The 15,871-nt window shown below is 36.8% G+C and overlaps 3 protein-coding genes and 1 long non-coding RNA gene across 4 annotated transcripts in view; 3 read left to right on the forward strand and 1 right to left on the reverse strand.

Moving 5' to 3' along the window:
- Positions 1–2,024, forward strand: part of LOC111442853 — a 6,156-nt gene extending 4,132 nt beyond the window's left edge. The window contains exon 9 of the mRNA XM_023080407.1: positions 76–2,024. Coding sequence (XP_022936175.1) covers positions 76–1,443 — 1,368 coding nt within the window. The 3' untranslated portion in view covers positions 1,444–2,024. The remainder of the gene's footprint in view (positions 1–75) is intronic.
- The window catches only part of LOC111442865, a 24,962-nt gene extending 14,495 nt beyond the window's left edge, over positions 1–10,467 (forward strand). The window contains exons 3-4 of the long non-coding RNA XR_002710386.1: positions 3,853–3,855; positions 10,454–10,467. This is a non-coding gene — a long non-coding RNA (uncharacterized LOC111442865). The remainder of the gene's footprint in view (positions 1–3,852; positions 3,856–10,453) is intronic.
- A 605-nt stretch (positions 10,468–11,072) lies between these two features.
- On the reverse strand, positions 11,073–11,908 carry LOC111442861. Its single transcript, XM_023080421.1, has one exon. The coding sequence runs from the start codon at positions 11,759–11,761 to the stop codon at positions 11,207–11,209; it is 555 nt and encodes a 184-aa protein (XP_022936189.1). The 5' UTR covers positions 11,762–11,908; the 3' UTR covers positions 11,073–11,206.
- Positions 11,909–13,211: 1,303 nt separating this feature from the next.
- Positions 13,212–15,821, forward strand: LOC111442863 (AUGMIN subunit 4-like). Its single transcript, XM_023080423.1, has 4 exons — positions 13,212–13,255; positions 14,499–14,597; positions 15,505–15,575; positions 15,699–15,821. The coding sequence occupies exons 2-4, from the start codon at positions 14,516–14,518 to the stop codon at positions 15,774–15,776; spliced, it is 231 nt and encodes a 76-aa protein (XP_022936191.1). The 5' UTR covers positions 13,212–13,255; positions 14,499–14,515; the 3' UTR covers positions 15,777–15,821.
- The last annotated feature ends 50 nt before the right edge of the window (positions 15,822–15,871 follow it).

Raw genomic sequence — 15,871 nt, forward strand, 5'->3', positions numbered from 1 at the left:
TTTTTTTTTTTTTTTTTTTTTTTTTTTTTTTTTTTTTTTTTTTTTTTTTTTTTTTCTCTATGTCTTGGAAATCAGGTTGGGCTTCATGCGGAGTATGCCTATGCTAAGAGTCTGGCTCGATTTGCTGCAACACTTGGTCCTATCGCTTGGAAAGTTGCCTCCCAGAGGATCGAGCAGGTCGTACCTGTTGGATGTAAATTCGGACGTGGTTGGGTTGGAGAATACGAGCCACTTCCAACTCCTATATTAATGTTTGAGAACCACAAGCAGAAGGAACTTGGTTTAAATCGTAACTTGCATTCTACCAGAGAATTTAGAAAGGATGGAAAGCCTTCAGATACTCCTTTGCCTAAGATGGAACATTCTTTTAGTGCACCATGTACAGAAGTGAATGGATTTGCTAGAGGATCCACCTTAGATGGGAAATCATCTTTCCTTAGGTCCACCACCCCAAATCCTGGTCCATCTCCACAGCAAAACCTGCAGACCAAGAATTTTACTGAGGTAGAGAAGGTTAAAAAGCAAGTCGAGGTAAATTCCTTGCCTTCACCAAGACAAAATAAAGTTGATCTTGGTGTAGAGAAGCAACTTCCAACCAATTCGAATATGTCTACGTCTAGATCTAGAGATATGTCGTCGGTAAACTTAAATCTTGTTCAATCTGCTCCTTATAAACTGCCCGGTGTTAATGGCGTTGCAACTGGTGGACTGCCTAATGGAAAATTCCCGAGCAATTGTTTGAATAGTCCACGAGCTGCTTTATTGTCGTCTAGCTTGCCTTCTCAAACAGCCCCTGTGGCAACTTCCCATGGACAGGATCTGGGTCCTGGCAAGCCAGTACAGTTGATGAGAATGATGTCTGAAAGAGCCCCAAAACAAGAGAACTCATCCAATCAATCCTCATGTGATTCTCCGCCAGTTTTGTCATCAGTCCCTTCTGCTATGGGAGATGATTCGAATAATGCTGCAGCAGTAGCTTCTCGTGCGTGGATGTCGATTGGGGCTGGAGGGTTTAAACAAGTCAGAGATACTTCCACTCCTAGAAGTCAAATCTCTGCAGATTCACTGTATAATCCAGCTCGGGAATTTCATCCGCAAATGGCACGAGCGTGGGGGGAGTTTCGTGCTGGAGGTAATCAGCTTCTATCTGAGAGGAACAATTTCCCTATGCAGCCATTTGTTTCACAAGCTTCTCTTGTACCAAATGAACAACAGCTGCAAAACCGGTCCATGATTTACCCTCAGCTAATCCAGGCTGACATGTCTAAGTTCCAGTTGCAGTCGACATGGCGAGCTCTCAGCCCACATAACCAGCCAAGGAAGAAACAGGAAATGCTTCCTCCCGACTTGAATATCGGTTTTCAATCACCCGGGTCTCCCGTGAAACAATCGTCTAGTGTTTTGGTCGACTCCCAGCAGCCAGACCTGGCCTTGCAACTTTAAAAGTGAGAGCCAGTCAGTGAACAAGATTCTTACTAGAAACAATGCAACCATTGGGGATACAACTGAGACAACCTTCAATCTATGTCGCACCGAATATGAGAACAAACAGATTATCTGTACAACACAGACGGTTTGCATTCTGAACAAACTCGAAAATCTAACCCGTCTTCAATCTCGTATTAATAGGTTGGAGAACTCGTCCTAATTTATATATTGGGACCGTGGAATGTCCACAGCAAGCAATATCTAGCTGGATGTGCGATGCTTCTGCTGCCCTGAAGAGAGTCCCAGACTGGTCCCAGATAATAGGTACTTCCCCCCACCATTGAAAATGAAAGAAAAAAGTAATTGATTTGCTTGTGTCAATTGTTGTGAGGTGCTGAAAAGTTTCTTATGTGACAAATTGAGGATACAAGTTTAGTTTTGCCTTGTAGAATAGAATAGTCATAGGTGGATGGATGAATGAATGAATGAATTAGATCTCTGTAATTACTTTGATAAAATCCCACTTCCCATGTAGTGTTCTTGCTGCAAAATTTACCCACCAATGCCATAATGTTGTAACTATTGTATTCCATTCATGCTGTGTTTTTGCCATGATTTTGATTGTTCATTGCCTCACCATGTCCTCTCTGATTTGGAGGAGGAGGGAGGGGGTGTGTTCATCCACTTAAAAAGTGGATATTCATATGATTTGATTGATGATAAGCTGAGTCTAAATTGGATATGAAATTCGAAACTCCATGTTTGGATGAAAAGGCTTATCCAAGAGAGATTACGTTTGAATTGCATTGATTTCGATTGAGATTTGTCGCATATTTTGACGTTCTAGTCGATAATATAACATATTCATAGATCGTGTTGCCACATTTCATATCCAATTTAGACTCAGCTTATCATCAATCAAATCATATGAATATCCACTTTCTAAAGCATCTACCATTTCAGAGAAGTGGATGGGGTGGGTGTTCATCATCTGATATGGTAGATGCTTTAGAAAGTGGATATTCATATGATTTAGTTGATGATAAGCTGAGTCTACCTTGGATATGAAATTCTAAACTCCATGTTTGGATGAAAAGGCCTTATCCAAGGGAGATTACGTTTGAATTGCATTGATTTCGATTGAGATTTGTTGCATAGCATTTAAACTTTTGACGTTCTAGTCGATAATATAACATATTCATAGATTGTATTGCCACATTTCATATCCAATTTAGACTCAGCTTATTATCGATCAAATCATATGAATATCCACTTTCTAAAGCATCTACCATATCAGAGAAGTGGATGGGGCGGGTGCTCATCCACTTCTCTGATATGGTAGATGCTTTAGAAAGTGGGTATTCATATGATTTGGTTGATGATAAGCTAAGTCTAAATTAGATATGAAATTCGAAACTCCATGTTTGGATGAAAAGGCCTTATCCAAGAGAGATTACGTTTGAATTGTGATTGATTTCGATTGAGATTTGTTGCATAGCATTTAAACTTTTTTGACGTTTTACTCGAGAATATAACATATTTATAGACTGTATTGCCACATTTTGATTTCGGTTATTGATGGTTATACAGAGTGGCTCATTGCACTGATGTATTTTGTGTTAATTTTTCCGCCTTGCTTCGTAACAGTTGGGTGTTCTTGTTGGTGAATTTATTTCAGGTTAAAATATCAGTTTGGTCTATGAACTTAGAATTTCGCTCCATTTTGTTCTCTATATTTTTAAATGTCTAATTTTAATTTTTATATGTTCAATATGAATTGAATATGGTTGTTAATTTATTGATGATTTTTTTTAAAAAATATTAAGTCTCAATTAGTTCTTTTTATAAATCTTATAATTATATTCATGCTTGTCTTCTTTATATTATTATTATTATTATTATTATTTGACCATTTTATTTATTAAAAAGAATTAAATTTAAGATTTTCTTTTGAATATTATAAAATTCATATCATTGACTGACCCACTTTAGTTGAACCCATTTCTCTTTAACTAATTATTATTTATTATTTATTTTTAATGTTGCTCAAATTTTTACGACTAAAAATAAAATTTTATGTTCATTTTATACTTTTAAATAATCAAATTTTCACTTTATATAATTTTATGTTACTCCCTTTTATTAATCTCTATAATTAAAAAAAAAAAAGAATTTGAGATTGTTTATCAATTAAAATTCGAAGCTTTTGTAAGTAAATCAATTGCCACCCATTAGGCCTTTCTGTTATACCACCATGCCCTTAGGCCTCAAAAATGCCGGAGACACTGACTAGAGGCTAGTGAACAAGCAATAGATCGGTAGAAGTGTATGTGGATGATATGTCACTAAAAAGCCGAACTACCCAATAGCTTGCTTTTGATCTTCGGGAGGTCTTAGAGATATTGAGTTGTATACGCATCTCAGTGAGTGAATATGAGTGTTATCGAATATAAACTTATAGGTAGGGGCTTACTGCCTCGGTATGGATGAAAGATCGAACCATCAACTTTTGAAATTATAATTGGTGTTTTATTTAGTGAGCTATATTCAAATTGATATTGATCGCATCTTCTCTCTCCTCATCCTTGCTCGTTAATTTTTTAATATAAAGTTATATATAATTTAAGGTTAATAAAAACTATATAGCTTTTATTGTGGTTGGTGAAAGTTTCAATTTTAGTTTCAAAGGTCATAATAGTTTAGTAAACACCAACATTATAAGTTTACTTTGACCAAAGTCAAGAAAATTGACCTTTTTTTTTATGTTGAAAATGTGATTTTTTTTTTAAAGTTATAATTTATGTAGCATTATTATTTCTAGCTATATTTATACGTTAAAAATTCACCTTTCTTGAATCGTCCTCTTTTTAGCTATATTTTTTTCGGTTCTCTGACTGTAACCGATGACCTCCACCTTTGTGTTTTCTGTTATTCATAGCTAATTTGGATTAAAAAAAAGAAAAAAAAATTGAACTTAAGCATTTGTTTGTCTAACGTTATTACCTAACGTTATGTATTTTGTCACTCGTTGGTCGTTAGATTGGACTTTGGGAAGCATGTGGTTAGTTCCCTGTTAGCCATTTAATTAGTTTTTGATAATCATGTATACCGTTCACTCCGACAATGCGTAGTGATATTTTTTATTCTTATCAATGTACATCATTTTGTCTATCTCAATCAAAATTTGATACGTGCGTAAACCATAAAATATTCATACACTGATATAAAAACCCATCGATCTAAAATCAAAATTTAGAACTTTAGGTTAAAATAACTCTGCACTCCAAACACACCGTTCTTAAGCTAACGACAATAAAAAGCTGATCATGTCTACTAGCGGTGAGCTTGAGTTGTTACATTTGGCTTAAAAACTCTAATTCAACACTCCAAACAGGCCCGTAAATTTAACGACCCGAGCACATGCACTTATCAAATTTGGCTATCACATCCTCCATAAATATCCAAAATGCAACTCTTTGATGATCACTTGGCCACGAAAACATCGAAAATTCAAAGAAAAAATTACTATAACGTGGAAAATATGTTCATTTTGATTATATAAAAATGTTGGAATTTAAAATCATAAATAAACGACAAAGCTTTATGACCGAACATCCTTAAATGTCCAAAAAACCCATTAGATTTTCACATCTCTGTTTCTCTCTGTTTCTCTCTGTTTTGGTTAATTTGATCTCTAATGGCGATTTCTCTCAATCTTCTGCAACTTCATGGAAATCCATCACTACCCAAGTTCCCAAATTCGAATTGGCTCCGTCCGGCGGTTTATTTCCGAGCTCCGGCGAGGGCGACGGTGGTCATGTCGCAGATCACTCCGTCGTACTGGGCGGCGATAAATGAAGATATTGACGATCATCTCCGGCGGGTCATTATTGCGAAGGACCCACCGGAAGTATACGAGCCATTGAGTCATTTTGTCTTCTCCGCCCCACGAAATTCCGCTGCAGCAATGTGTATTGCTGCCTGCGAGCTCGTCGGCGGCCGCCGGGATCAAGCTATGGCGGCGGCTACCGCACTCCAGCTCATCTATGCAGCGACGTACACTCGGGAGTATCCTCCACTGACGGCGCGTGGGAGTTCAAACGCCGCCGTGGTTGACCGTGTTTATGGCCCAAACATCCAGCTGCTGACTGGTGTTGGAATAGCTCCGATTGGGTTTGAGATTCTAGCTGGGTCGTGTGACTTGAGCGAGAGCGGGTCGGAGCGGGTTCGCCGCGTGATGGCGGAAATGGCTCGGGCAATGGGGTCAGAGGGGTGGATTGGGGGACAATTCAAGGAATTAGAGGAGGTGACGGCGGCGGTGGAGACGGAGGAAGTTATCGAGATGACGGAAGGTGAGCTACACGCGCGTGGAGGCGCGTGTGGTGCAATATTGGGAGGTGGAAATGAAGAGGAAATAGAGAAGATGAGGAAATATGGAAGAATTGTTGGAATGGTGAAGGGATTGTCAAAGAAAGTGTTTGGAGGGAAAGAAAATGAGAGAAAAAGAGAGAAAATTAATGAGTTGAAGGCTTTGGCTTTCAAGGAATTGGAGGGTTTCAAAGGAGAAAAAGTGGATCAAATGTGTAATTTCTTTGATTTCGAGGGGCTTTAGTGTAAATTTGTAACTGTATATCTCGATCCGAACGTTCAAATCTTCGTACCTCTTTTGTTGTACTAAGAAAATAAATTTTATATCATGGGTCACGTCGTTTTTTAAGGGTCTCGTAAAATAAACGAGGTCTGAAGTCACTGTAAATCGTATTAACAGTGTAATCGGTTGGTATGTTTAAATCTAATATGAATTCGAGGATCAATTACCTAATTACATGGAGTTAATCTCGTGGGACCATAGTATCTTTTCAAAATATTGAAAACGTTCCTAATAACTCGTTCTTATCTAAAGAGATGGAGCATGATTCGTCATATGTAGGGTTGGTTTGATCAGTGAGTTTGGATAATACGGTACATTTTCATATGATAAATTTTGTAACAGCCCAGATCCACCGCTAGCAGATATTGTCCGGTATATTTTCATATGATAAATTTTGTAACGGCCAGATCCACCGCTAGCAGATATTGTCCGGTATATTTTCATATGATAAATTTTGTAATGAACTAGATCCACCGTTAATAGATATTGACCTCTTTGGGTTTTCCCTTTCGGGCTTCCCCTCAAGGCTTTAAAACGCGTCTGCTAGGGAAAGGTTTCCATACCCTTTATAAATGGTGGTTTGATCTCCTCCCCAACCAACGTGGGACATCACAGATTTAGACGTGGGGTATTTGATAGGGCAGGTGTTAAGGGTATCAAAGTTTGGTACAGGGTATGTCCTCGTATTATCCAATTCTTGATTTGGTGTTACGGGGTTAGTTCATATTTATTTTATTTCTGTAGCAATTCAAGTCCACTGCCAGTAGATATTGTCTTTTTTGGACTTTCTCTTTCGGGTTTTCCCAAAGCATACCGCTAACAGATATTATTCTCTTTGGGCTTTCCCTTTCGAGCTTCCCCTCAAGGTTTTTATAACGCGTCTGTTCGGAAGAGGTTTCCACACCCTTATAAAAAATGCTTCGTTCTCCTTTCCAATCAACGTGGGATCTAACAATTTTGGTCTCTAAACTTTCAAACAATAACAATAACCGTCCCTCAACTTCTATAATGTCCATTTTGGTCTCTAAAAAAACTCATTTCGGTCTTTAGTAACATTATAAGTTTTACACCCTACGACGACATTCTTTTCTTTCATTATTTAGCTGACCCATTTCGGCAAGTCATTCAAGTTCGTGGGATTGACTTCCTCCTTATACAAGGACGGGGCTTAGTTAAGTAGAACCAAGGGTCTAATAGCTGAGCTACGTATGTATGCTTACCAATCTTGTCCTGAGAGCGGGGGGACGGGACAAGAAACAACTCTGAAGAAAGCTATTTTAGTTCCCAATGTTTCTCCACGCCCAACGAGATGCGTCAACCTCGGGATGCTTTACTCCTAACCCCACAAAGTTCTTATTTCCACCAAAAACTAGCTTACCCAATACTTGTAGTTCGAATATTCAAGGACGAAAACAGTTAAAAGTTTCGGGACTAAACACAGATATTTAGAAAATTCAGATACTAAAACAAAAGAAATATCTCTGTTTCGGGACTAAAGTGAACGTTTTCATAATACAGGGACCAAGATAAAATATTGTCAAAAATTCCGAGACCAAAACGAGATTTAAACCCTATTTTATTTTCTCGTCTTTAATTACTCACCTCGCCAAAAGACCTAAATACCCTTGGGAAATGGCAAACATAAAATAAAGTGTTCTACTTTTCTTTGAATTTTGTATTAATTATAGGTAATGAGTTGCTTTCATTGATGATGACAATGTTGAGGGGAATTAATTTTAATATTTAAGTGGGAAATTTTAATGGCTCAAATTTATTTTGTTATAATATCATAATTAATATTGATTTATTGCGCTTAAAAATTAATTATTTTTTAATTATAAAATTAATTACCTAATTTACAAATTTAATTATAGCTTCACATTTTACTATAATTTTTTTTAACAAATTTTAAAATTAGTTTTTGCATATTAATTTGTTATAATTCATTAGTTTATGGAATATAATTTAGTTTTTTTAAATTATAAATTATAATAAATTAATTTTTTATATATATTTTATTTGTCTTATTATTATATTTTAGTGTTTTTTCTGGGCCATCATTTTGTTTTCGTTTATTACCCTTTATTTCGGGAGTCAAAAGAATAAACTTTGGGACTCCTGATAAGGGTGTGGAAACCTTTCCCTAGGAGATGCGTTTTAAAGCCTTGAGGGGAAGCCCGTAAAAGAAAGCCTAAAGAGAACAATATCTGCTAGCGGTGGGCTTGGGTCGTTACAAATGATATTAGAGTCAGACACCGGACGATGTGCCAGCCTTCTTGCTGTTACTCGAAAAGGGGTAGACACGAGGTGGTATGCCAGTAAAGACGTTGGCTCCAAAGGGGTGGATGTGGTGAGGATTCCACGTTGATTGAAGAAAGGAACAAGTGCCCGTGGGGCCCTGAACGGGTGAACTGTGATGTCCCACATTAGTTGGTGGGGGTCCCACGATTGGAGAAAGTAATGAGTGCAAATGAGGCTTAGAAGGGAGGTGAATTGTGATGTTCCACATTGGTTGGTAGAGGTCCCACATCGAATGGAGGAAGGGACGAGTGCCAGCGGGCCCCGAAGGGAGTGAATTGTGATGTCTTGCTTCCCGTGTCAGACTCGTTTTAAAGTTTTTTTTTTTGTCATAATGTTAAATTTTGATTTTTTGTTTACCCTTTTTAATAAAAATTATATTGTAAAATAGAAATAATGCGTTAGAAAATTTTTGTCTCGAGAAATTATTTTTTTAAAAAAAATAAAAACACGAGAAAATATTTTTCATAACGAACCCAATCAATGCGCATTTCTCATGGGGTTTTCCTTCCCAATTTTCGCAAAAATAAATGGAATATTTAATCGGGATAGAGATGGAAAAGACTTCCTTGTCCCTCTCGTCCCGTGGAAATCTTGTAGCTCATAAGAATTCGAATAATTAATACAATAATTTATTATCGGGTTTATCAATCTTGATCACGTCCTATCCTCATTTATTTTTTAACACCCAATGTATTTATGATTTTGTATTATATTTACATTAATATTGATGATGGTGAAAGCCTCGTTTCCCTAATCATATTAGTTGAGCTAGTTAAAACATTATATCACGACGTTGCTCGGGATTCTCAAATCCTATGAAATCTCTTAATGAGAATATTTTTTTAAATACGATAAAAATAAATCGTCAATTTTTATATAACTTTAAAAAATATATAATTTAATTTAATACAAAGATGTGGGAGATTGATGGTTACTAGCTACTTGCAATGCCATTTGCAAAAGTCTAGCATTCCAACTTTGAATAATTTCCTCCTTTTTCAAAAAGATAACAAATTATTGGTTTTGTGCTTCATGATTGAACCAACCATGTTATAAAAATATATTAAATTAACTACACTTACCCAGATATTCACGGTCGGGAGATAGAGACGTCAATCTTTTTCTTGTTTTGGTTTGTTACGTATTTTAACCGATGTGGGATCTCACAATCCACCCCCTTGGAGACCTAGCGCCCTTGCTGGCACTCTGTCTGGGGCCTGGCTTTGATACTGTCATCTTTGGAGGATTGTTGGGAGTGAGTCTCACATTAGCTAATTTAGAGAATGATCATGGATTTATAAGTAAAGGAATACATCTATGTTGGTATGAGACCTTTTGGGGAAGCCCAAAGTAAAGTCATGAGAGCTTATGCTCAAAGTGGACAATATCATACAATTGTGGAGATTCGTGATTTCTAACATGGTATCAGAGTCATGCCCTAAACTTAGCCATGATGGTATAAGAGTCATGCCCTAAACTTAGCCATGACGGTATAAGAGCCATGCCCTAAACTTAGCCACGAGGGTATAAGAGTCATGCCCTAAACATAGCCATGACGGTATAAGACTCATGCCCTAAACTTAGCCACGAGGGTATAAGAGTCATGCCCTAAACTTAACCACGAGGGTATAAGAGTCATGCCCTAAACTTAGCCACGAGGGTATAAGAGTCATGCCCTAAACTTAACCACGAGGGTATAAGAGTCATGCCCTAAACTTAGCCACGAGGGTATAAGAGTCATGCCCTAAAGTTAGCCATGAGGTATAAGACTCATGCCCTAAAGTTAGCCATGAGGGTATAAGACTCATGCCCTAAACTTAGCCATGATGGTATAAGACTCATGCCCTAAACTTAGCCATGATGGTATAAGACTCATGCCCTAAACTTAGCCATGATGGTATAAGCGTCATGCTCTAAACTTAGCCATGATGGTATAAGCGTCATGCTCTAAACTTAGCTATGAGGGTATAAGAGTCATGCCCTAAACTTAGCCATGACGGTATAAGAGCCATGCCCTAAACTTAGCCATGGTATAAGAGCCATGCCCTAAATTTAGCCATGGTGGTATAAGAGTCATGCCCTAAATTTAGCCATGATGGTATAAGAGTCATGCCCTAAATTCTAAATTTAGCCATGATGGTATAAGAGTCATGCCCTAAACTTAGCCATGATGGTATAAGAGTCATGCCCTAAACTTAGCCATGACGACAATAGAATCCTCAAATATCGAACAAAGAATTGTGAGCCTGGTGTACTTTGTTCGATGGCTCCACAGTAGTGTACTTTGAGTCTAGAGAATGATCATAGGTTTATAAGTAAAAGAATACATCTCTATTGATACGAGGCCTTTTAAGGAAGCCTAAAGCAAAGCCATGAGAGAGTATTCTCAAAGTGGACAATATCATACTATTGTCGAGATCCGTGATTCCTAACATGGTATTAGAGTCATGCCCTAAACTTAGCCTTGACGATAATAGAATCCTCAAATATTGAACAAAGAATTGTGACCCTGGTGTACTTTGTTCGAGATGAGGATTGTTGGGAGTGAGTCCTACATTGGTTAATTTAGAGAATGATCATGAGTTTATAAGTAAAGGAATACATCTTTATTGGTACGAACAATATCATACCATTGTGGACATCTTTCACCTAACCTCTAGTTAATATCTAATTTTAATAATAATTTGAAATATAATTAAAATTATAAAACATATAACTTATATTTGAGTGAAAATTTAAGAACTAAATTAAATAAGAACAATATGTGAAATGTCAAAAATACCCCCACCAAAAGGGATTATTCACAGAACACTCAAAGGCTCATGACTACGATTCGAGAAAACCAGTTTTGTTAAGAACGGCGTTTCTTACTCTACTCAGATCCCTCCCTTTCAAAGTTCTTCCAATTCCTTCAAACACGGAGAACGACGAAATCTGAGCCCTAGCCCGTCGCTTCGCAATCAATTCATGCGGCGGAATTCTGTTATCAAATCCTTCCTCATCTTCATCGTCGCCGTCACTGGCAACACCATCGCTCCAAGAATCATCGTGCTCCGAAGCGAAATTCCTAAGGTTTTTAATTCCGTTAGGTTTGAACCACTGCGGAATCGATCGAGGAGCCGATCTTGAAGCAATCTGAGCATTTCCGCCACCGTTCGACCTCGGAATCATTCTGGAAGCGGACGGAAGAAGGTGATTTACGGAAGCGGATTCGAGAATCAACGAATCGGAGAAGAAACTCGAATCATCGGAGGTTTTTGAAGTCGTTTTCGATTTCTCTTTGAGAACTTCCCAGACGTCCTCTTCTTCGAAATCGCCGTTTCTGAAAGACCGCCACAGAGCGCTGCTCTGCCTGCTTCCGCCATTTCTTCCGCCCGCCATGTTTACAATTGAAGATGAATCTGTGGAATCTTAAGCTTTTGGAGGAGGTTTTGTGAGGAATTTGAAGAGAGATTGCAGTGATTTTTAAAGAGCGATAAGGAAATGGAGAAGAAAAGGAGGAGAAAAAGGGGCGCTGTCGTTATTCGTTGTGTTTACCTTTCTGAAGACGACGTCGTTTTCTCTGGTTTCTTTCTTCTAATGTTTTTTAATATAAAGTAAAAATATGCAGTTATTTTTTAAAAATACATATTAAATTTACAAGATTTTAAAAAATAAAAACTAACCATTTAGATTTTAAATGTGAATTTTGAGTGATGGATGAGTTAAATCCATTTTTTTTTAATACATATTAATTAACCTCGAATAAGTTAAACGATAAAATTAATAATTTTAAAATTAAATGAGATTACACTGACTTAAATTTATATAAAATTTAAAAAATGATCGAGTTACCTAATATTTTTATAAAAATAATGCAATTAGCATCGAGCATATTTTTATTAATTTTTTTTTAAAAAGTATATAAATAAATAAAAATTATAATGTCCTAAATTATACCGGTTAATGTTTTAATTTTGTGTAGCGTTTTTTCTTTTAATCTTTTTTAAGAATAAATTTATGCTTTTCTCGAACGTTTTGTCCATGAACCTAAAACCGAACTGATTCCGTTCGGGTTCAGAAAAATGAACTCAACCCTACTCGAAATGTTAATCCAACCCAACCCAACCGTTATAGTTCGAGTTGGGTTGGTCCGGATTGTCGGGTTGATTGTACACCTCTAATGTTTAATTAAAAATAAAAATAAAAAATTACTATTTCTTTTTTTTTTAATTAAAAGTAAATATAAACATGTTTGGTAATTATTTTTAGTTATCTAAAATTTTAAATTATAATATAAAAAGTCAATAGGAAATCAATTTTTTTACATTATTATTCTTTTTTCTTTTAATTATTTATTATGCATTTTATAATTTGGAATATAATTATAATATGAATTTGATGAATGAAAATTAAATTAAAAGTTAAATTTATTTTAATTAATAAAAATAAACTAATTATCAACTATTAATTATTTAAAATAACTAATATAATAAAATGGCCAGACCTCGCGGGCGGACGTGACGCAGGTGATTGATCAGGTGGAGCGCCACTACTGCTCGACTCCCGATGGATCTCTCGTCTCCAAGCCCGCCCACGATCTACAACTGGTACTCCATCTCCTTCTATCTTACTCTCTCGCTCTCTTTTTTTTTCTGTTTTTCCACTTAATTAGTGTGTTTTATTGATCGCTGATGAAATGTTGGTGGATTGAGCGATGTATTTGATTTCTGTTCGCAAGTGATCAAGAAATTGACCTAACTGTTTAATGGACTTGATTTTGGTTTGGTTTTTGTATCATTTCCGATTACTGAAGTTGATTTTTACTAGTTATGAAACTTTGAGGCGAGAGAAGAAATGTTGAGGTAAGGATTGCGTTATTTGGAAACCATGGTGATTGGTCTTTACTTTGATTCTCTATTCCATTTTTAAAATTGATTGAGTTGGTTGATTACTAGCACCCGTCGCAGTGTTACTGTTGTTGTGTATTTCATGCTGTGTTCCTCTGTCGCTTTTCCTTCCCGGCTTCTCCTCCTAACTTTGTAAAATGTGTCTACTAGTGAGATGTTTTCATACTTTTATAAGAAATGTTTCGCTCTTCTCACAATCAGTTGGAGAAGAGAACGAAGCATTCCTTAGAAGAGTGTGGAAACCTCTCCCTAACAGACGGATTTTAAAATCATGAGGCTAAAGAAGACAATATCTGCTAGCGGTGAGTTAAGTTGTTACAAATGGTATTAGAGAAAGACATTGGGCGGTGTGCCAGCAAGGACGCTGGCCCTCTAGGGGAGTGGATTGTGAGATTCCACATTGATTGGAAAAGAAAATGAACCATTCCTTATAAGGGTGTGTAAGCTTCTCCCTAGCAAACGCTATTTAAAATCGTGAGGCTGACAACAATACGTAACGGGCCAAAGTGGACAATATCTGCTAGTGATGAGCTTGAGTTGTTACAAATGGTATCATAGCTAGACACCAGGTGGATTGTGAGATCCCACTTCGATTTGAGAGGGGAACGAAACATTCCTTATAAAAATGTGGAAACCTCTCTCTAATAGACGTGTTTTAAAACCGTGAGGCTGACAAAGATACGTAACAGACCAAAGTAGATAATATCTACTAGCGGTAAGCTTGAACGGTTACAAGTTGAGTGTAATATGTCGAAGTTCCCTAGATTGTAAAAGCACCTGTGTCACAATCAGCCCAACCGCTAATTCAACAAATTATGCAAGTGCTCGTAGAACTGGAAACCTGGAGTAGGTGGTGCAATCGCTTTCTTGGAATCACACCTGACTTTTTATGGCAAACACAGCCCCATCAAACACGCTTTAGTCTATTACGTATTATCATCAGCCTCATGATTTTAAAACGCGTCTATTAGGGGTGGTTTTCACACCCTTAAATGTTTCGTTCCGAACGTTGAAATTTAAAAGAGGGGGAGGGAATCAAATTTAACTATATTTATATTTCCTTTCTTCTTTTCTCTTGGCTTTTATTGAATTAGATCATTTTTCAGTCCAGTACTCTTATATTAAATTCTCATCAGATATTGTTTTTAGCCACTTAATATTTCTGTTCTCAATTTATGAAAGGCCTTACTGATATAGATTATCTGCAACTTGTTCTTATGTTATTATAGGATACAGCCGAATATCAATGGCCCTTTCCCGTGAGATTGATGCTCGTTTGAAGACGAAATGTGATAAGGTAGCTGATGCTTTTGTGATGGATGATATTGGTAGGTCTATTGCTCCTTACCATTTTTGTACAATTTTGCACGCATGTATTATAAAGGTTAACTTTGATGACATTTTTCTGGTTTTCTAGCTATAGTTGTATTTTCTTGATTTTATGTGTCATAATGTTGATAGTTACTTTGTTTGCATGATAAAATGATTGATATGCGTTTTATCCTTGAAACTTCAACCACATTTATCCGCGTGAAGAGTGCCCACATTTATGCTACTTGATCTTGACTTTGCTTTTAGTAGGAAATTCATTATACGATGCATATCGTATGACCTTACTGTTGAGGATTGTTGAGATTGTTGGGAGAGGAGTCCCCACATTGGCTAATTAAGGGGTTGATCATGGGTTTATAATTTAGGAATACTTCTCCATTGGTATGAGGCCTTTTGGGAAAACCAAAAGTAAAGTCATGAGCGCTTATGCTCAAAGTGGACAATATCATACCATTGTGGAGAGTCCGAGTTCCCAACACTTGTATTTATGCAAAGTCATCATCTGGGCACCATAGCACTAGTGTTTGGCTTCCAGAGAGGTCTGGTTGGTTCTGTTGAGGATTGTTGTTGGAGTCCCACGTTGGCTAATTCTCAATTTAGGGAATGATATATAGTTTACAAGTAAGGAATACATCAATATTGGTATTGGTATGAGGCCTTTGGAAAGCCAAAGCAAAATCATGAGAGCTTATGCTTAAAGTGGACAATATCATACCATTGTGAAGAGTCGTGATTTCTAATCGGCTCTTCCGTAGAATTATTTATTTGTTATGTTTTTTTTATACCCCATTTGTGTGTTTTCTCGAGCTTCATTCGGCAGACAGAAAGTTCGCTGAATATTACAATGTATAAATCACAAGAAGTTCATTTTATTTGATCCATTTTGTCAAAGGTTAATTTCAGTTCTTGAGCAGATATTGGGAGTACTGATTAAGCTTGTCAAAGATTTGAAGCTGCAGCATCAACATAAATATGTAATTACTCTTATTTTCTAGCAGAATCGATGGTTAAATTTTCACGAATGGTTTCAGTTATTAATCTTAGTTTGTAATTTTGTAACCTTTGCACATTAACTTGGCTGACCTGAAATTTTGCAGGACGATTTTCAGAAAACTGGGCTGAGCAAAAGGTGCATCCCACGTCAGTTAGAGAGGAAAACGAAGCACCCTTTATAAGGGTGCAGAAACCTCTCTCTAGTTAACACATTTTAAAATCTTGAGGGGAAGCCCGAAAGGGAAAGCCCAAAGAAGACTATATCCGCTAGCGGTGG

Source organism: Cucurbita moschata, unplaced genomic scaffold (genome assembly GCF_002738365.1).
Source record: "Cucurbita moschata cultivar Rifu unplaced genomic scaffold, Cmos_1.0 Cmo_Scf00005, whole genome shotgun sequence".
Taxonomy (NCBI): domain Eukaryota; kingdom Viridiplantae; phylum Streptophyta; class Magnoliopsida; order Cucurbitales; family Cucurbitaceae; genus Cucurbita; species Cucurbita moschata.